This window comes from Rhamphochromis longiceps, linkage group LG19 (assembly GCF_057381845.1).
Source record: "Rhamphochromis longiceps isolate RC_006_pf linkage group LG19, R_longiceps_female_GT1.1, whole genome shotgun sequence".
Classification (NCBI taxonomy): Eukaryota; Metazoa; Chordata; class Actinopteri; order Cichliformes; family Cichlidae; genus Rhamphochromis; species Rhamphochromis longiceps.
Genome location: NC_140575.1, coordinates 16553907 through 16575597, shown reverse-complemented (window position 1 = coordinate 16575597; position 21691 = coordinate 16553907). Strand labels below are relative to the sequence as shown.

The window sequence follows — 21691 nt, the reverse complement described above, 5'->3', positions numbered from 1 at the left end:
ACATTAGAAGGTTTTTAAACAGCCTGTTTAAGGTAATCTCTAATAATCTCATTCTTATTTAAACCCAGATTATGATTGGGTCACTCCATATTTCTTATTTTGGGTTTTTGAGTCAGTCAGAGGTGGGCTTGCTGGTCTGTTTCAGATCACTGTCATGCCACATAATCTGAGTGCGCTTGAGCTTCAGAGCATGAACTGATGGCTGAGCATTCAAGATTTTCTTGTTTCATCAATTACAGCAAACCAGATGTAACAGGACTGTAAAAGTTCTTTTGTCTCGGCCGGCCACAGAATATTTTCTCTAAAGCCATACTTCATTTTGTCAGACAGGTTATATTTGTCAAATTAACAGGTAATTTGTAATCAGGCCTGGGTGTGACGAATAACATTGAACTCAGCTTTGAAAAAAAGAAATTGTGATTAATTCATGGTTAACATCACGACAAATATGCAGCAACTGTGTGATGCTGTCATGTCAGCATGGAATGTTTCCAGCATCTTGTTGAATCTACACCACAGAGAATTACGGCAGTTCTGAAGGGAAAAGGGGTCCATTTATCATTTAATGTTTAATTTTACAAAAATTTACAAAAACATTAGTTCTAAAGAAAATCATAATTTAAAGTAGAAATTTAAAGGAGCATTTTTCACAAAACGTACAAAGGAAATCCAGTAAAAACAAAAAAAGAGCCCACATGTAAATCAGAGGGAGTTACTACGAAGCTAATTTAATGAGCCAGCAGGTCTTTAACGGAGGATGCCAAAATTAAATGTAAACAAGCTACTCGATGTAAATTAACTGTCAATTAAAGAGAACAAATTATTACCAGGTGTTAGTAAAGCTGTGCTTATTTACCATTTTATAATATTTCCTTTTGATTTTTTAAATTTACTCCTATTCAATTTTATTCCCATTTGAACATTTTAAATTTTGTGAGGAAGAAGAAGCAGCAGCTTCCTCACAGGACCAGATGAAGAAAGCTATATTGAATTACCTTCGTAGTAAACCCACCTAGATTTCACAGGTAGGAGAAAAGATCAGTATTTACACAAAGATCAGCATTTGCACATTCCTCCTTTTTCCTTCAGAGTCTTCCAGCCTTCGAGGCCTTCACATGTGTGCGGGTGAGAAGGGTCAATGTCCTGCCATTTTTTGGGAGTAAAACATCAAATTCTCTTTACGTTTCAACCCCGAAACATCTTCATGTATCGTCAAAGTCAGCCATGCTGCTCCCGCCAACCCCGCCGCTGTCACTGTCGTTGGCGACCAGCACTTCTCTGTTCTCATAGGTCCAGAAACCGTTGAGGTCAATCAGGATGCTGACCACTGTGTCGCCCTGACAGCTGTTCACCAGGTCCTGCAGTGTGATCTTGAAGGGGTCTTTAGGCTTCACCATGTCAAAGATCTCATCCTAAAGAGAGAATTAAATGTTCAAAAATATCGCCCACGGCCATTACGGCCACATAAGGTGCTGTTTGTCTGTATGTACCTTTACATCCTGGAAGGAGACCGGCTCCTGTCCGTGCAGCTTGATCTGTTCCTGAATGGCCTGAAGAGAAAAAAAAAACTGCTGAAAAATGATCAAGAAAGACTGAATGAAAAAAAACAAACAAACTGCTGAATCAATCCTTTTGATTTCGTTTCACGGAAGCGTGTGCAGCCGATACCCTAAAGAAGTAGTTGAGGGAGAAGACGTTGAGGTGTCCTTGATTCTCCATGTCCAAAAGTTTAAAGATGTACTGTAAAGCTGCTGGCTCCTTCCTGTTCTCCAGAGCCAAAACAAAGTCTAAATAGGTCTTATAGTCCTGGAAAAGAGAAGGAGAAACATTCATGTCAGACAAATATTGAAATATTTAAACCACAGGAATGATGTTTTGGGAAGTAACACGTTGGTTTTTGGAGCCATATTTGGACAAGAGGGTGGAGTGAAGTTATGAGCTACTGCTTAGCCAGTCTGGTTAGATATTTGCTGATTAGTGCTAAATAGCAAACTAATAAAATACTTGGATAGTCTATTAATACAGTAAACTGCACAGTGAGGCAAATTATTCATCAGTGCATTTAAAATGATTCAAAAAGGAACCACAGCACAAAATAGGTCCAGTTCAGTAACGAGAGCCAAAGAATAAAAACAGCATGTGAATAAGCCCAGCTTCAATTTGATGCAGTGAATCTTCAGCTCTATAACAACTGAGGTAATGAGGAAAAGAGGTACAAAGTTTTAAAGCGTTAATCATCCCTGTAAAGTATTTACAGACCTATAGAGGCTGTAAATATGCTTATTTTAATGTAAAGTTAGGCATTTAAACATGGGAGCCGTGGCCAGTATAGTAGATTTATAGCGACTGCTTTTAGACGTGCATGTGTGTTAGCTGCCTGAGGAGATCACACAGAGTTCACTCAGTCAGCAGCTCAGGATTAAATCTGTTTGCTTGAAGATGTGTGAGAAAGTCCTCACAGTCACCTGATCTCACCACCAAAAACATCTCTGCCACAGCAGTCAATACTCCAGCGGTTAATGTTATGGACCGTACCATTTCACCCTCGTAGGTAAGGCACTCCTGAAAGACTCTATCCAAAAACACAGAGGTGAGTGTGGCCGTGCCGTAACGTGAAAGCTCCTCTTTGCTCAACATGCCGTTGTGGTCCTTATCCAGGTTCAGGTACTGGCCTGCACAATTTAAAAACACAGATGTAAGCAACAGTACAGGGCACTGATACACAGACACATGCCACACAGAGCACTCCAACTTCACTGACCCAAAATTGGGCCTTTCACCAACATTCCTCTAAATACAGAGGAATACAATTACCACCGGTATCCTGCTGTGCAGATGTGTCCAGATGTTATCTCACCATAGACTCGGAGAGCCGACGGGGCCGAGAACCAGTTGGAGTCCTGACTCTCCTTAGACAACTCCTCGTCTCTCAGCTGGTGACAGAGAAAGGAGAAAAAGGATGATATCAATAAGAGGAAGAGTTGCTTAGGGTTCAATGTGAACATCCTATTGTTATTGGCATCCTATAACAGACTGTGTGTGATCAAGCAAGGAAAAATAAATAAATAAAAAATACCTCCAATAAGTCATCCAGAAAACTGCAGGCCAGGATGTCTTGGATTTTAATCTTTCCTGGAGAAAAGTAAGATAACTTAAAACAAAACAACAACAAAAAACCCACCAAACCAAAAAACCAACACCTCCACAAAAAATTCAAATTTTATTTGTCACACACACACAACCATACACAGTATGACATGGGGGTGAAATGCTTGTAGCTGTACAATGCCCGACCATTAAATGACAGAAGAAAAGTTTTACAATATTTACAATTTACTACAAAAATTTACAAATTAACTTAGGAATTTACAGTAAAGAATGTGCAAATAGCAGAAGAGATTATAAAGATAAGGATTATAAATTATAGGAATTATAGGAAATGTGTGGTGGTGCGTGTGGTGACGTGTGTGAGAGTCCAGTCTTATAGTGACGTGTGTGGGAGAGTCCAGTGCTACACCTGGTTCAGGGCCCGAATAGCCTGGGGGAAGAAGCTCCTCTTCATTCTCTCTGTTTTGGCCTTAAGGGAGCGGAAGCGCTTCCCAGACCTCAACAGTGAGTCCATTGTTGGGATGGGAGAGGTCCATCATAATCTTCCTAGCTTTGGACTTGCACCGCTTGGTGTAGATGGACAGCAGGTCAGGGAGCTCTGATTGAATGATGCGTTCTGCCGAGCGCACCACCCTTTGCAGATCTCGTCTGTCCTGCTTGGTGCTGTTCCCAAACCAGGTGCAGATGTTTGACGTCAGGACGCTCTCGATGGTGCAGGAGTAGAAGTTCTTGAGCACCTTCAGTGGCAGATGGAAGTCTCTAAGTCTTCTGAGGAAGAAGAGACGCTGACGGGCTTTCTTAACCAGGGTGTTGATGTGACAGGACCATGACAGGTCCTGAGTGATGTGGACACCCAGGTATCGGAAACTGTCCACTCTCTCCACTGGCGTGCCACTGATGATGAGGGGTTTGTAATTCCTCGCCTGCTTTGTAGTGAAGTCCACGATCAGCTCCTTAGTCTTGCTGATGTTTAGGAGGAGGTTATTCTCCTGGCACCAGGTCTCCAGGTTCCTAATCTCCTCCAGGTAGGCCGTCTCGATGTTGTCGGAGATCAGGCCCACAACAGCAGTGTCGTCAGCAAACTTGACAATGGAGGTGGTGTCGGATGTGGCAACACAGTCATAAGTGTACAGTGAGTACAGCAGGGGGCTTAAAACACAGCCCTGAGGCACTCCAGTGCTGAGTGAGATGGAGGGGGAGACTTGTTTTCCTACCCTCACTGATTGGGGTCTGTCTGTGAGGAAGTTGAGGATCCACTGACACAGTGATGAGCTGAGTCCTAGATCCGTCAACTTGGTGAAAAGCTTAGAGGGAATTATTGTGTTGAATGCTGAACTGTAGTCCACGAACAGCATCCTAACATAATTCCCTCTGCCAGTGTCCAGGTGACTCAGGGATGTGTGGAGCAGGTGAGATATGGCATCGTCTGTGGAACGATTAGTCCGGTAAGCAAACTGAAGTGAGTCGATGGTGGGAGGAAGTGAAGAAGTGAAGCCACAAATATTATGTGTGATAACCAAAATCAACCTTTTCTACACTCCTAACACAACCTAAACACAGGAAACATGGCAAATAGCTCCATATAAAGATCAAAATGATTATTTTTCCTTATGTCTTGCGTATTGTAATTATTATTGTAATAACTGCAAAGCTGCAATAAGTTAGTCCTTACAGTGACCATCAGGCTCTGGTTTCAGAAATTTAGGGTTAACAAATTTTTACTTTAAACTGAGATTAAACTTCAGCTGATCTTATATAATTAATGAGCTGTAAGATGACTGGTATAAAATAAAAATTCCATCTGTGACAGGCATTTTCTTCTCAGTGTGACTGTGACAGTGACCCCACCCTGACAAATGACAGATCACAGACTTTTACATACCTAAAGCATCACACAGAGCAGTTTTATTTAAACACTGTTTTTTACAGTAATGTAAGGCAAATGTTTCAGTGCAGGGAAACTGACTGCAAACCTAACGGCTGCGTTACAGCAGCCTACAGATTTTATTCTGAGGAGATAATAATATTTTCTTTTCATTTCCAGATGACAGATTGATTATAAATGTTAAACAAAAGACATTAATCACTGATGCATAAATGGAGGAAATGAGTCAGCTGCTGCAGATACAGCTGGAGGGGAGGAGGCAGAAAGAAATCCTGCCAAGCAAGCAGGTTAGGCTCAGAGAGTTACTCAGACTTAAATCCAGAGTTTTCCTTATTTCAGGTTTAGCAAACCAACTCTGTCTTGCTCTATAATCTTTCAGCACTTGTCCTGGTTCATGCAAGTGTCTGTTATATGTCATATGTAGCACCATGGTCTTGGAGGAATGTTGTGTACTGTACCACTGCACATGGCTTAAATGACATTAAAGCCACTTGACTTGACTTGCATGGTAATATGCCACGTTCTTATGGGGTTTACTCTCACCTGTTCGGAGTGGGTCGAGGAAGAAGAAGAACTTGCGGACAGCGGTGCAGACGTAGAAAGAGTAGAAGGACTTCTCCAAGCCGTCCAGCTGAGGCAGAGTGGGGATCAGCTCCAGGATGTAATTTTCTAGATCCTACAAAGAATCAGAAGAATTACCATTTTGCTGCATTTATATTTTCACTTGAGATAAAATTATTTTTTTTTGTTTTAAAGTCACTTGAGCTGAACTTACCGACTCTCTGAGGTACCCCTGTCCAGCCACATCATACAGACTCAGGCCTATCCGGGTCTGATGCAGCCACACTGGATGTAGATGAGAAGGAACAGAAAACAGAAGGGTAAGTGAAAACTTTTTAATTTGCAATATTATTGTAGTATTTCTGAGCCCGCAACAGGATAGTTACAGTGGTGAAAAACACAAAAGAAACAATCTAAACCTAAAATCTTTTTTTTTTCCTTTCAGTAACTTAAAGCATAGTTTCAATAGCAAATTTGCACCAGTTTATTTTCTATGGCACAGAGTAACAGAAACAAGCATTAGTACTATGGATGTTTGATTGCATTTTGTGTTATATCCTCATCTTGGATAGGTGGTTGGTGAAAAGAATTTACGGTATATTGTTTAGGAGGCTCTGTGGAAACAAAGCAGAGGAAAAAAGGTCCAAACCTTTCCTCATGACATAGTTGAAGAACTGCATAATGGAGATCCGCCCGTAAGGGTCACTGTGCAGCAGCTTGGCGTAAACTCTGGCTGTGAAGAATTTTCTGAAAGTAAGAAAGAAAAGAAAACAATTAAAACTTTACTCAAACATATTAATGGCTTCACGTCAAAATCTGTTTTCGCTTAACACAATCTTTCTGCTTCAGGCTCTGAGCGCGCTCACATTAAAGGTCACTCTTCCTTCGAAAGAGTCCCGTATTCTTATTTTTCATCACAAATTTTCCCAAGTTCAGTAATTTGGATTCCTGCTGCCTTCGTTAGATGAGGTAGCTGTTTCTTAAGGACCAATTACCCATGGACACCGTGATAGACATATAATGTAGCACCAAAAGTTGATAGGGCAGACATTTAAATGAAACAGTGATTGGGTTAAGGTTATCAAGATTGACCAGAGTGGCTGATGCACACCCTGGAGGGACACCTACATGGGTTTTGGGCCTGATAAATACCTGGAGGGTCAGTGATTGTTTACATGTATTAGCTCTAGAATTGCCTAATAATACATGCACAATCTGCGTGCACTTAGACCCACATGACTTAAACTTTGATGGGAGCATAGACTACTAACTATTACTACTACTAACTACATTTCCCATAGGTGTTTTGATATGCTGTTGATCAAGCCTAAGGGAAATGCTTTTTACTGATTCAACATCCTCTGTGATCAATATCTAACAATTAGACTGAATACGTCCAGCAGTGTAATACAGACTTAAATGAATTTTAGGGTTGAGAACTTGTTATCACTCACTTGCACTTGCTCCCAGCCTTTTCCCCCACCTCCAGGTACGCTTCATAGTTGATCATGGCCTCTTCTCCAGTCAGTGGAGGCACCTGGTGCTTATCGAGCAGAAACCACAAATTCTGCAGAAAATAAAAGGAAACATAAGAAAAAACAAAGTTTGTGTTGCTTTACCTGCAGAAGAAGCAATGATATATTTGTGTGCGTTTTACCTGCAGTTCCTCATTATCAAGCAGCTCTCTGCTCTTCCTCTGGAGAAAGACAGCTCTGGATTCCTCTCTTAATTTCTGAAGCAATACTTCATCTTCTGCTGGCAGCTGCAGAAAAAAACCCAACATCTAGTGGCCATGTCCAAGCAACTACGCACAAGTTAAATAATTAGCATCACACTTTCCTCTCTTACCACTAATTAAATGATTAAATTGACTGGATGTAAAGGTCTGAATACAACTGTGTGTGAACTGTAACGTTTGCTTCTGGATGGCGTATGTAGACATTGGAAAGAAAATAGTTCCAAAACTAAGGTTTTTGTTTGACTTTTACAGATTTCATATGTATTGAACTGATTTGATACCCTGTAGTAGAACCGTGGGATGGTCTTGTAGGAGCTGCCGCTGTTGCTTCCTCCTTTCCACTCGGTGTAATATTTGGAGAAAAGCTCCGTTTCTTCTGATTTATTTTCCTCTTCGCTCTTCTCGTCTTTGCCGGAGAAAAACACAATATAAAAACCAACTTAAATATTAACTATCCGGCAAAAGAACACTCTTATTAGTTAACTGATTACAAATCGATAGTGTACATTCAACTTAGCCAGCTAAACACAGTTTACATTGTTTTACCTCTTTTGGAGTTTGCTAACCTCCTCTTAAGAATATCCGCCCAGTTAGGCTGCTGTTCGGTAGCCATCTCTGCTCCGGAGACAAGCTAACAGTGAGATTTCTTCATTTTAATAACGAATCTCCACTTGTAGTAAAAAAAAATAGCCGTGCTACCCAAACAACATCAAGCTATTGGCTGTAAAGGGAACTTTTTTCCGGTCGGTGCTTTTCAAAATAAAAGAGTAACGAGAAAGAAATGAATTTCCACCTCTTCAACCTGCTCCCTGTTAGACCACACAGCGACTACTGCCTGACTTCAACCCGTTCATCGCCATCGCAAACAAGGAGAGACTCAATACTTATGCCGATTTAATCTCATATCTCCACAGTATGGCTCATTATCACTATTAACTCTATCACTCTGCATTTACTCCAGCTCTGCACATCGCCTATGTTCTTGAAAATTATCTGGACATAATATGATACAAAAGCTACATGTAAATAAAATAAATGTAAAAGTTAAATAAATATTTAACTATAAAATATATAACAAATTATTCTCATGATCAATGGGTGATGACATTTCCTTTTTTATTTTGAAAAACCTGATACCTCACAAACGACGTTGTCTAATGTTGATGACGTCAGGTGTGCGACTCCATCCATGCCTTTTTGCTGGTGTGTTTTGTAGAGGGATATGAGCTGAATGAGTTCCTCAGGCGCTGTATTTGTAGTTATTCAGATTTATGGACGAAACGAGAGCGCGAGAGAGCCTTTGAAGGACGCGTAGAAACAGGAAGGTGAGCTTCTGGTGTCACCTGCAGGCTCATGTAATTCACGTCATGTGTCAGCTGTGTGCTTAGTTTGTGTATGAGAAATAAAACAGTTTAAATTTAAAGTGGGATTACAGCTGCTGTGCTCATAAATCATTCGCTATAATCATCCAAACATGGGCTCTACCTTCATACTGAAAGTCAGAACATCTCTAAAGTCCTCGCAGCTCTTTTTCCAACATGGACGTCCAGCTTTCTCCACATTACAGCCTCCCTGGGTTCTCTCTGTGTTCAGCAGAGAGCCCAGCCTCACCCTGGGTGTCAGACGGACACACAGAAGCAGCAGTGGACAAACTAAAGGGCAGGGTGGGGTTAGAAACAGCACCATCAGAAGCGGTGAAGAGGATGGTACAGTGAATGGAGGAGGAGATAAGAGGTCTGCTCCCCGGCAGAGGATCCATAAATCTGTGTTTGCTGCTGGAACGGCAAAGAGGACGGCGGATATACTGAGGAGGAGGGCGCCTCTGGTCTGTGAGTATAAGGATGAAGAGGAGCCTGAACGTAGGTCAGATAGGGGAGCAGGTGAGCATGCATCACCACCTCTCTTCAGATATTTAACAGCTCATGATGTGTTTGGATGACTATTTGGATGTTTTACAGGAAGGCTGCAGCCTCCTGAGCGACCGCTCCCTTCCAATGAGTGGAAGAAGCTGAAGGAGTCTCAGGGAAATCCACCTCGCTTTGAAATCCAAATGATGAAAGCTCTCTTCACCTCTGGGGGCGAGCTGGATGTTGCCAAGTAAGAGTTAAATGAAAGATTTAATTTGCCCTACGGTGATTAAACAGATACTGACTCTGGATGACTTCCAGTGGAGCTGTGAGGAACCTTAAAGGCATTTTAGATCAGTCGCTGTTCTAAAAGCTTCCTGAAAATCCTTCATTTAATCCAGAATGCTGCAGTGAGAGCATTAAAGGACTGAAAAAGCTCCATGTTACTTTCATTTAAAATCCTCCTCTTCAGGTCCCTGCTGACTTTTGTAGCCACGGAGACTGGCACACTGTCCTACGAGCTGCTACTGCGATACCTGACGCTGTGTGTGAGCAGCGGCCATGACGCTGAGGTGTTTGACGTCTATGACATCATGCGGGGAAGTTTCCCCTCTCTGGACACAGGAGCTTCCAGTCTTTTTATCAAAGCCTTCAGCCGGACGGCGAGGTGGAGGGAGGCTCTCAACATCCTGCAGGAGCTCAAGAAAGTAAGCAGTTTTTTTTTAGGAGAAAATTAAACTTGTGAAAAGTATTTCAGTGAGGAAAAAAATGCACTTTTAGTTTAGGCCAGAATTCATTACGTGTGTTTGTCATTTGCTAAGCTAAATATTAACCTAAAAGTTGTTTTTCTGAGGCTTAAAATTAATTTCTTACACTTTTTCACTCCTTTTTTTCCTGTTTGTCTATACAAACCAATTAGCCATGCTTCTGTTCAGTTATGATAAACTTATAAATGTTCAATCGTAAACTTTCTCAACCTGAACAAACCTGAACCAGCTTGCTCGTGGGGGGGTTCTATACTTTTGTGATTTTCTCTGTTTTCTTTGTGTTATTGTAGGGTCTTTACCTTAGAACGTAAAGCACCTTGATTCAAAGGTTGTTGTCATTTATCATCTGCAGATGACGATGGTTGATTTCGTGATATTAGTGAGGTAGTTTTCTATATTTCAGGTTGTTTCAAATGTGAGCGAGCTCACAGGTGAAGCTTTCTTTTCCTCCATAATTATCACCTGATTTTATTTACTAACAGACTTTTAGTCCATCACCACGCAACTATGGCGACGTCATCGCAGCGGCAATGCAGCACGGTGACACAAGCACTGCCTGGGCTCTTTATGATGAGCTAATTGACAATGGACTGAGTCCTCACCAGGAGACATGGGAGACTCTGTTTAAAGTGGCAGGGAAAAAGGAAGGAGAAGAGGGAACGAGTGCCATGTCACAGGCTGAACAGCAGGAGAGGCACCTGGGAATTCTGCTGCACATGAGGAACAACCAGATCTACCCTCAGCAGAGCCTCGCCAGCAGCATCAAAAGCTGGTTTGAGAGGTAGGACCGTGATAGGGAAGCACATGCATGCAAAACAAATCCTGTTTCTTAAAATGTGATTTTTTTTTTTTAAAGCTTTGCTCCCCTGCATTTATTTTCAATGTGACGTGTATTAACGGCAAACCTCAACATGTGAACATAATCACTCTAGTGTATATTCTCCTTGTGCTCCTTCCCAAAATCAGCCTGACAGGACAGGAATGGACAGGCAGCTGGACGACCGCCACCCCAAAGTAATAAAAACCACTTCTGATGTATGTACGTACCTCCATTATGATAGTGTGTGTCATTTAAACATATATATGTGTGTGCATGTGTTCAGGGGAGTATGTAGGAGTTGTGGGTCTGAGCTGGAGTCCATCCAGCTGACTGCTGAGGAGTACCAGCAGCTTAAAGACAGAGTGATGACAGACATCATTGAGGGACAAGATGTTTTCACCAAGACAACTCCAGAGGTAAAACGCACACATACACACAGGGACCTTGAACTTTAATTTATTATTATTTATTGTTATATTTAAGTGACAAACAAACAGCTGTAAACATAAAGAAGCAGCCCGAAAAAAGAACATTCAAACATCCTGTAAGAGGGAGATGAGATTTTTCTTTGTACACCCCGTCACCACTAGGGGGAGTAGTGCTGCTGCCAGTTAGAGTGATTTAATGTGGGGGGAGGGGGTGTGATCAGAGAGGCATTTCGTTTTGTTTGTGGTTGTTCCTTTCATATTCCACAAAGGTCTGTGTAGACTCTGTAAATAAGGCTGCAAAGATAGGTTAACCACTCCAGTATTTTTAATGCCATTATCTCAACCCGTGAATTAAGCATTCACGTAATTTAACATAAAGAGACACAAGTATGTTTTAAAAACTTAATACAAACCTAAATTTTTTTTTCTTAATAATGTTTCCTTTCTTTCCTTTTTTCCCTTTGTCTCCTTTGACCTGTTACGTTCCTCCACCTCAGCTTTGCTGTTTTTGTTTCCTTTTGGTCGCTTTACTCTGTTTTTCTTTTACATTTGCTCATATTTTCTTTTCTACTCTTTTCTTCCTTTTCCTAGTTTTTTTTAGTAGAAAAGTAGAAAATGCTAATATTCACTGAGACCCAGCCAGCACCTCTAAAGTTCACTAATTAACATATTATATGTTGTTTGCTTAAATTGTGCAGAAGCTGAACTATTTGCAGTGAAACAGACCAGTTTGCACGCAGACTCTTTTACTACCAATTCATGTTCATGGAATACATGCAGAATGAGATTTGTCTTGCTGGATAAGCAAGGCAAGAGGCAGGGTACATGCTAGACGTGTCGCCAGTCTGCTGCAGGGCTAGCACAGAGACACATTCACATTTACACCTATGGGCAATTACTGTGTACCCTGCCTCTAGCCATATGGCTGCTGGGATAGGCTCCAGCCCACTGGTGACCATGAATTGGATGGCTGACAAAGGCCTTCTGTACAAAAGTAAGTCATGTGGGTTGGCCACAAGGTCAGTCTTCCTCTTTATTTCAGTGGAAGTTGCAAAGATGATTTACATATTTACACAGCTAATTAAGTTTACTTTAGCTAATTGATTAAATTGAAGAAACAGGAAAATAACAGAGGTTGTGGTTTTTGCAAACACCCACCCAATTCAGAGCAAGGTGATTTAACTATTTAAAATTTCCACTCAATTTTCACATGAACTAAACAAATGAAGGGTGTATTTGTGAGCTTCAGAGGAAATAGGTGGACTTTGTTACCTGTGAACGTAGCCTGCATGGACATTTCCTCGCTGTCTTTGTGCTTGTAGCTTGATGTTGTGTATGTACGTGAGTTTCTTGGCAACAAAGTAAATGATCCCGTTTCCCATGAATTTATTTGTTTAAGGGGAATGTTTGGCTTTTTTTCTGCTTCGTGAATTTTCCAAGTAACATGAAATGAAAATGAGATCATTTACATGCGTTCAGCTGGATTCTTTATGTGACTGCAAATATGTAGACAGACAGCAGCAGACAGACAGCAGTGCACTTACAAACAAGCTTAAAACGCTGAATTATGGCTGTGTTGTAAGAGCCTTATTTGCTGTGCATGCATATGTGCAGCGTCTGTGTCGAGAGCCAAGGTACAAGCTTTTCATTGGATTGGAATGTACTCCTTTTTTAATAATGCAATTAAAGTAAACATAAAATGAAGTTTATTTAAAAAACAACAACTGGGCAACACCGGCAATGTGTGGTTAATAATATGACATATTTAAATTATTAAAATAGGGCTCGCTTTGCACATGTTCTTGTGTCTTTATCTGGCTCAGTTATAGTTGGTTCAATTAAGGGAATTTCCAGCATGCGGACGGCCATGTGAACGTAGCCCACAGCTACCTCCTGCTGAGCAGACAGACAGTTTAAATGAGCTTTGTTAATTCCCCATTTAAGGCAGTTTATTTCAAGGGCAAACAGAGTGCTTCAGAGGAGAGTTAAGCAACTTGTGAAGGAAGGAAAAGGGGTAGAAGAAGGGCATCAGCACAAAGGGGAAGAAAGGCGGCAGTTTGTTTCGGTCTTTGTTTGGTGATAACTAGTGAAAAAAACAAAGTGTCTGTTTAGTTTTCAAATAGCACTCATATATGTTTAGATAGCAGAGGTCAAAGATTGACTATTAGAGCAGAGAATGCAACAACACATCCCTTTATCCACAGAGAGAGTCGCTGTGAATAAACTCTGAATGCACTAATCCTGTTTTTATTTTAAAACAATATTAACATTAGCATGATTTTAATGCAGAGCCTCGCTGTAGGAGCAATTTTTGGTTTGCTCATTTGTGTTTAAGCTTCTGGCCACCACTCAGTTATGAGTTTGACATGTACTGAGCCTAAAGTCAGACTTTTCAGTGTGAGAGGTGGGTCTCTTTTAACCTGGTGAGGTCACCACATTAGCTTATTCTGATTACATAAGCTGGTGCAGAGCAGGGTTTTTTTAGTGATTAATGGAACATGATAATACTAACCTAGTACTAACTTGGTTAGTACTACGGGGCTACCTAAGTAACTACACCTTTCTAGTGCCCCTTTTGCATTTAGAACTGCCTGAATTCTCCCTTTTTCCACAACAGGGTTGCACAGGGGATGCAGATTTGTCAGCTTTACATCCAGCTTTAATACTCAAGTAGGCTGTGGTGTTTAAATAATGCTCAGATGGAACTAAGGGGCCAAAATTGTGTTGAGAAAATATCCCCCAAATCATTACACTACAACCACTGGCCTAAACCTTTGACAGGGCAGGATGGATCCATGCTTTCATGTTGTTCGTGCCCTATTTTGATCCTACCGTTGGAAATCAAGACTTATCGGAACAGGGAATGTTTTTCCAGTCTTCTGTTGTCCAGTTTTGGTGAGCCTGTGTTAATTATAGCCTCAGCTTCCTGCTGTCTGCTGACAGAAGTGTCATCTGGTGTGATCTTCTGCTGCTGCAGCCCTTCTGCTTCAAGGTTTGACATGCTGTGGATTCAGAGAAGCTCTTCTGTATTCCTTGGTTGTCATGAATGTTGTTTTTTTTTGTTCCCGCTGTTTCCTATCAACAGTCTGCTCATTTTGACCTCTGACCCCTGGCATTAAAAAGTCATTTTTATCCAGAGAGCTGCAGCTTACTGGATATTTTCTCTTTTTCGGATCATTCTCTGTAAACTCTCGAGATGATTGTGTGGGAAAATCCCATCCACACAAATACCTTTCTTCCTCATTCTGATGATTTGAATTTCTTGGCCCTTTCTACATCCCCAAAAGCAATGAGTATCTTATGATTGTCAGGTTAGATATTTGTGTTAACAAGCAGTTGAACCGCTGTACCTACAAAAAAAAAATACTAGCAGATGAGCGTATATACGAGGATGCGGTTTTTGTATCTGTTTTCTGGCGCGGCTACTTGTCCAAAATTTTTGTCTACTTGACAAAAAGTTTGATAAAGTGTTGTGGCTATAGTACGCTTTAACATAATGCGAAATAGCACAGTGTAGGCTGTGTTTTATGAAAAAGCAGATCGTTTGCTTCGTGCAGGGGCACATCATCATTAGTACTCATATAGTATTTCAACTACTGAACAATTCAATGCCTCCTTTGTTGCTTTTGTTGGTTCATGGCTCTACGGTCTGGACTTTTACTGCAGAGCTGTGCTGCTGGACTTTGCAGAATGTGGCTGCACAGTCCAGCAGCACAGTGGCTGGCTGAAAACGCAGTCAACATAAACCGGCTCTTTTAATCTTAAATATTTATTTGGTGCATAAGCAGATATAAAATGTAGACTCCAATCAAAATGTAAAGGGGGAAATGATGACAAGTGTCAGAAGTGAGATAACTGAGAAGTGAGATGAACTAAACTCGGCAGGAAGTTTTTTTTAAATAGTGTTTGAGCTGAAATTGATAGAGTTAATTATGTGCACACGACACAGCTCAGTGTGAATGGATAATGTTTACAGAACCCTACTGTGCTTTGTGTAATAAAGGTGGCACTTAAGTGATACTATAAGCTTATGCATTTTTTATGAGTGTGTGTGTGTGTGTGTGTGTGTGTGTGTGTGTGTGTGTAGTCGTGTAATCCACAGCAGCACAGTGAGCTGGTTTCACATATCAGCTCTGGAAAGTCCCTGGATAATTATGCTGGACTTTGTCTTTCTCTTTTCTTCTCCTCATATTCTTTGCTCGTCTGCGGCTTTCGTTTATTGTCTTTCTTCCTTTTCTTCTTAATCAAACATTGCTGCAGAATGAGTGAGTATGACTGGTGTGTTTAGGCAGTCAAAATTAATAAGAGCATAAATAAGAGCATGTGGCAGTTTAAAAAAAATCTAGATCGTGACATTAAAGACACTCATTTTAATGTGCGTTCATGATACTGTGGATGCAATCACGATTCACTCCAGGGGAATTCACAGCAGCCTATTTCCATATTGCTGTTGGTGAAAACTGAAAGCACTGACAGGTTCCCATGCAGGTTCAAAGCAGCTTTCCTGTTATGGCACAAAGCTGCCTCAGAGTTTTTACAAGTTTTGACCTGAGTGGTGCATAAAAATTATAAAATGTGGTGTGAAATTTATAAGAAATGCAAATTGAACAAATTCTGCATAGATGGAGCTTTTTACCTCCCCTGTGGTCTGCATGTTTTGGGTGTTATGAAAACAGCTGCAGATGTCCTTAGATTTCTGTGTAGTAAAGATAAGGGCTCACCAACGGCTAACATATTAGTCTGACTAGTCTGAGGCAGCTTAAAAGGTAAAAACAAAACACGATTATCTATTATTGATAAGCGTTATTTGAATATGCTATTAAACTTTATGTTAACACAGAGGACTAGCTGGCACTCTGCCATCTGCCTGCTGGGAAGGAAAGTCCAGCTTGATTTATTACTGGCAGGCCTTTGATCAGTTGGTGAGAAAATCAGCCAACCATCAGCTCACAGGTGGAGCTCAGATACGCTGTTTGACTCAGTAGCAAACTAACCATCTATGATGTTGTTAGAAACCTCTGCAGATGTTTTCTGCACATTAACCGTGCTCTCGGGTCAAATTATCAATCGGAAACATTGCACAGAGGGCAACTATGCTTTTTGCTGAACATAACATAGGCTTTACATAAACAATGGATGCAGCTACTGCGATGTCATCCACTGGTTTGTGACGCTTTTTGGCTCCTGTGTTGTTGTTGTTGTTGTTTTGGAGCCACAATTGCTCATGCTTGATGAAGAGGTTACCAGCTAATTCTTGCAAACCTGCCACAAACTGTATGGGTGCAGGACACAGTTAGCTGCTAATTAGTTCAACTTAATAAAATATTAGAAATTAAATACTCTTGGATGAGCTTTAAGTACAAATGGACCGACGTTGGCTGCTTTTAGATGATCCCACACTGCTGTTTCATTGTGTTTTTCCTTTCCAGGTGTGCTTTTCCCCACTTGGGATCATTGTCATGCTGGGAACTCAAGCTAATGCTAATCAGATAATTTACACATAATTCTGCATGGTGGATTATAATCTCAGGGTACTTTTTTACATCATAATTTCATCAGTTGTGAAAAGATGCCTAACACCACTGCCTGAAATAGCACTAAACCCCAATAGAGCCTCCACCATGTTTTACAGATGGCTGTAGACACTCGCTGTTGTATTTCTCTGATTTTCAGTGCTGCTTTTGTGTAAGTTTTTGTGAACAATTAAGTTAGATGCCTTTTGTGTCGTACCTGTTGTACCTTCATGGATCACTTTCTTTATAAAAACTCCTCACTGACTGTTATTTCCCTACATATCGCTCTCTTTACATATAATAATTCTTCTTCCTCTCTGTTTGTGTGTCTGTTCAGGAGCTGCAGCGGTTCAAGTTGTTTGTGAAGAGGAAGCCAGCCTTTGATGTGGTTGTAGATGGGCTTAATGTTGCAAATAGCAACAAGGACAAAAGCAAGCAGTCAGAGACAGTAAGAATATGCACAGGTGTACATGCATTAAAAGTGTGAGATGCAGATTTACCCACAGGGCAGACCCTGTGTGTAAATCCGCACTCACTCACACATAGTTACACAGTCTTGATTTTAGTGGTTTCTTCCTACATGCATATCTGTCCAACTCAGGGGCTTTTCTGCCAGTCACAGAATGAGTAAACCTGCAGTGTGTGTGTAGTTTTTTTTTTTTTGTTTTTTTTTTTAGAGCATGCATGTGGGAGATGCACGTAAAACTGCCCAGTACCTGATTTTAACAGTAATGAGAGTACTTGTCAGCCTGCCTACATGTGTCTGTCAGGATGTGAGTGTGTGATGGCTTATTCTGCCCCAATTTTCTCACATATGTGGCTGCAAGACAAAGGAAAGTACAGACTGATGAGCCTATTTCCCTATCTAGTCATCTAGTTTGTGGGAAAGTTAAATAATTTATGAAAATAAATGCAAAAGAGATCGAAATTTACATCAAGCATATTATTCAAAGGAAACTGGAGGACAGCCGTACTGCTTCAATATGAATTACCTGCTGAATTCACTATTCAGAGTTCTGGATGACTGCTTACATGCCATCAGCTCACTGAGATGAAACAAGCTGAATGGCTGCAAATAGATAAACAGTGCATTGTGTATTTGCAGCTTGAACATCAGAAACTGTTTTATAAACAACATTTTTCACACATAGTTTTGAGAGACATTGCTGACAGTGAAGCTGAGATAAGAAACACTGGAAATGTTGGAAACATCGTTAAATATTTGTGAGCAGCCTGCAGCTTTGGCTGCTCTTTCCCGACTGCAAATATCAACAAATATTTACAAAGAAACAGCTTATTTAGACTTGTGAGATTGATCTTTGTAGAGACCGCAGCGTAACCTGCTCAAGTACCCGACAGCATTGCCAGCATTAATGTTTGTGTTAATTATGTGTTAATTTATTTGTAGTTATGTCCTGGTTTTTTGTATACAGTGTCAGCCAATATAGATGCAAATAAAAGGCCAGGAGTCATGCAGTTTTCATTTTTCATGTTCTCATTTTATTGCTATTGTAAGACAAGCACGTGCAAGGCGAGTTGCAGATAAAAGTTTAAAAATGTTCCAGTGAAATCAGAGAATGTGGCTTCATAGTTTTCCATTTGTAGGCAGAAAACTATTCAATTGAAGTTAATTGTGTTAACTATAATTAACTTGGGAGTAGACGACTCTGAGTGTCGAAATATTTAAAAGAGCAAATAAAACCCTAAATTGGCATTTCAGCCAGTGCGTTCCTGTTTTTTAGTCTGGTTATCTAAAGCTTGCTCAGCCATGACTAGTCAGTGCTACTCAGACTAGAAATAGAAACTATAAAGCTTCCAGTAACAAAGCATCTTGTCCTGTGGCTGCCAGTTCTTTAGATGTCTGTTTGTAGAGCTTAAAGAAGTAAACATTACTGCAGTACACAGACATTTTACTTCATTTTTATTGAGGCAATGAGCCTATGTAGGCCCACTCATAGGAAAATAAATACATAAATTATACATATGTAAAAATGTATGAGTATGTACATCCAAATGTATGTAATTTTTATATTGTATGTCTTTAATGACTCTTCCTGGACCTACACGTCTTTTCTAACTTCCAGCTTTTCCGAATGTGAAACATATAACCCCCCCCCAAAGCTCATTGCCCTCATGTGGGATCAGCTGCTTGCATTGTAGACCAAATCCAAGCCATCATTTTAGTAATTATTTTTATTTATTAATGTTCTCGTTTTGAAAGTGAATATAAAGAAAGGCATATATTTGTGTGTTTCAGCTGCTGCTGGTGGTGTCAGAGCTCGTCGACCATCAGGGCCTGACTGTCCTGGTGCTGGGAAGGAAACACATGCTGCGACCCTCCAGATCCTGGGACAGAAACAACATGAACCTCATCCAGCAGAAGGCCCACTGTTTCTTTACCGACAATATGTGAGCATCTTATGATAATAATAATGATAACGATAATATAAAAAGAACAGCATGAAATATGTTCCATTGGATAGACAGGAAACCAGTACTGGGAATGTTCCTGTTTACTAGTTACTCTGTAAAACGGTAATCAGTAACTATTTTTACTGCTTCATGAAAGTAATCGGTTGCATGATCTGTTTGTTTCACTGGAGCGCTACCTTCAGCATGCGCTGGGTGGTTAGCAGCCGGGATGAAAATGGTCGATTGCTCCTTCTGGTTTGGGGGGGGAGAGTTTGTGCCTCAAATGAGTTGAGGTGTCTCGGGATCTTTATTCACAATGATGCGAAGGTGGATTATAAGGTCGGCTGGCAGATGTAGAGTCAGTAGAAATGTGGGCATTGTGTCAGACTGTCAGGGTAGGAAGAGAGCTGAAGTTTTATCCCTAGAATGCCTGCCAGGCTTGGAGATCGGAGGGAAGCCTGGAGTAGTGCTGCTGCTCCTTTGTGTTAATAGGAACCAGTTGAGGTGCTTCTCCCTCGTGCCTTCGCTTTGGAGGGTTTTGTTTTTTTTTCCAGCACATCCAACTGGAAGGATATCCAGACCTGGGAAGATCCCAGGAGGATCTGGAAGGCATTGCTGGGGAAACAGACAATTGTTGTATTATGGAAAATTGTTTTAAAAAACATCTTTACGGACTGTAAATGTTTCATTAGCTTTCCTTTGTCATGTTAGACTCTAACATGACAAAGGAAAGCTAATGAAACATTTACAGTCCGTAAAGATGTTTTTTAAAAGATGTGCTAAATATGCAATGTTGCTCTAACAGTTAGAGCAACATTGCATATTTAGCACTGAGAGTTGTTGCTTTCGGCTGGTCTCAGGCTCGCTAGTAGCAAGATTCACTGATTCACACACAGATGCAGAAATGGCTCCTTGAATACCATCTTCTCAAACTATCTTGCTGACCTTCTTTGTCCTGGAATAGGCCAAAGCGGGACATTCCTGCATGGTGAGTAGATGCAGACCAACAGAGTTTTTACATTTAAGCTTAAGTGATGTCTGTCTTGGCTTGAAGACATTGTCTCAACAAGCACTGTGCAAACCTACAATGCAATCTGTCTATACAGCCACAGCTTGTGGCTCTGGAGCCTCTGGAGAGATTAAATCTGTTGGCTGGGTTGATAACACCTTGGTGTCCCTCCAAAATAGCTGGAGGAGGTGGCTGAAGAGAGGGAGTTACTATTCTTGACCCGAATAAGCAGCAGAAAATGGATAAATGTAACACCTTAGAAATTTATTTGTTTTGTGATGTGTTTAAGTTGATGGTAATACCTGCCTGTTTAAAAGGCAGCACACAAGCAAAAAAAAAGAAAAAAGAAAAAAAATGTCATTAAAAATCATTCAAGAATCAAAAGATCCTCTTTAAATGTGTTTGTGGGTGCTGCAACACAATCTGGGTGGCTGACATATATAGGAAACCATAACACAGACTATGAATTCAGATGTAGAGCTCTGCTTATTTTCTGCATTTTGTGCTTTTCAGTTCAGAGGATGACCCCTTCCTGTTGTACGCTACTTTGCACTCTGGGAACCACTGTCGGTTTGTAAGCAGGGACCTGATGAGGGACCACAAGGCCTGCCTGCCAGATGGAGCCACCAAGCGGCTCTTCTTCAAGTGGCAGAGAGGGCACCAACTGGTGGTGGACGGGCACGTCACAGCGGGCAGGAGGGTCCGATTTCAGGTGGAGAATGAGACCATGAGAAGAGAGGGTCAAGGCTCAAAGAAGGAAGCATCACAAAATTAACTCTGTTTTCGTTTGTGTTTTCCCAGAGTATTCCCAGCTATGACACCATTGTCCAAACCTCAGGAGGAAACTCATGGCACATCCCTTATGATGAAACAGAGGACAGGAGCACCTATGAAGTACCACAACACTGGCTGTGTCTCAACAAAAAGCTCTGAAGACTGTCTTTTTTTTTACAGTTTGGAATATTAAAAAAAATGCTGGTACTGAAGACTTTTAATAAAACTGTGGACCTGTAAATAAACATTTACCATCACTGCAGTGTCTGTACTGTTTTAATCATATTTCAATTTAATATGATTAAATATTAGATAATAGGTACAGCCAGATCCATGGATATTTGAACAAGATGTACAACAAATGTAATTTTTCAAATTTTGGCTATGTGCATCCACTAACATTGGACTTTAAATAAAACAATTAAGATGTGATCAAAGTGCAGACTTATTACATTAACTGCTTAGGATTTACAGCTATTTTTATACACAGTCCCCCATTCACAGAAATACAATAAATAAATATCTCATATCCTGCTTGGAACAATTTGGTTTTTACTCAGAATATAAACCAAATACAAAAACCCAAACACTTTCTTTTAAAAATATTAACCAGAAGAAAAAAAATCTAAGGAAGTACAACTTTAATTGTGCAGCACAAGTTTGAATATAATTTGAATTTTCTCAAGTTTCCAGAATCTATTCATATACACAATCTCTCGGGAAACATTCCTTCTTAAAGGTCAAACGGGAAAAGAAAGCAAATCTAACAATCTTCATCTGTAGCTGGTGAAAAGGCCTTTTAGGAAAGAACTTTTAGGTTTTGTCTTTA

General features: G+C 40.6%; 2 protein-coding genes across 2 annotated transcripts; one reads left to right on the top strand and one right to left on the bottom strand.

Moving 5' to 3' along the window:
* Nucleotides 1-392: 392 nt before the first annotated feature.
* On the bottom strand, nt 393-8021 carry ppp2r3c (protein phosphatase 2, regulatory subunit B'', gamma). Its single transcript, XM_085392019.1, has 13 exons — nt 7839-8021; nt 7574-7698; nt 7212-7316; nt 7009-7121; nt 6204-6301; nt 5769-5839; nt 5537-5669; nt 3077-3132; nt 2858-2933; nt 2536-2672; nt 1669-1806; nt 1491-1550; nt 393-1412 (listed from the first exon to the last, which is right to left on the bottom strand). Exons 1-13 carry the CDS (start codon nt 7903-7905, stop codon nt 1203-1205), a joined length of 1389 nt encoding a protein of 462 aa, XP_085248145.1. The 5' UTR covers nt 7906-8021; the 3' UTR covers nt 393-1202.
* Nucleotides 8022-8462: 441 nt separating this feature from the next.
* Nucleotides 8463-21278, top strand: prorp (protein only RNase P catalytic subunit). Its single transcript, XM_085390524.1, has 10 exons — nt 8463-9172; nt 9251-9389; nt 9612-9846; nt 10389-10687; nt 10873-10920; nt 11010-11142; nt 17005-17115; nt 18925-19076; nt 20602-20800; nt 20890-21278. Exons 1-10 carry the CDS (start codon nt 8767-8769, stop codon nt 21019-21021), a joined length of 1854 nt encoding a protein of 617 aa, XP_085246650.1. The 5' UTR covers nt 8463-8766; the 3' UTR covers nt 21022-21278.
* Nucleotides 21279-21691: the final 413 nt, after the last annotated feature.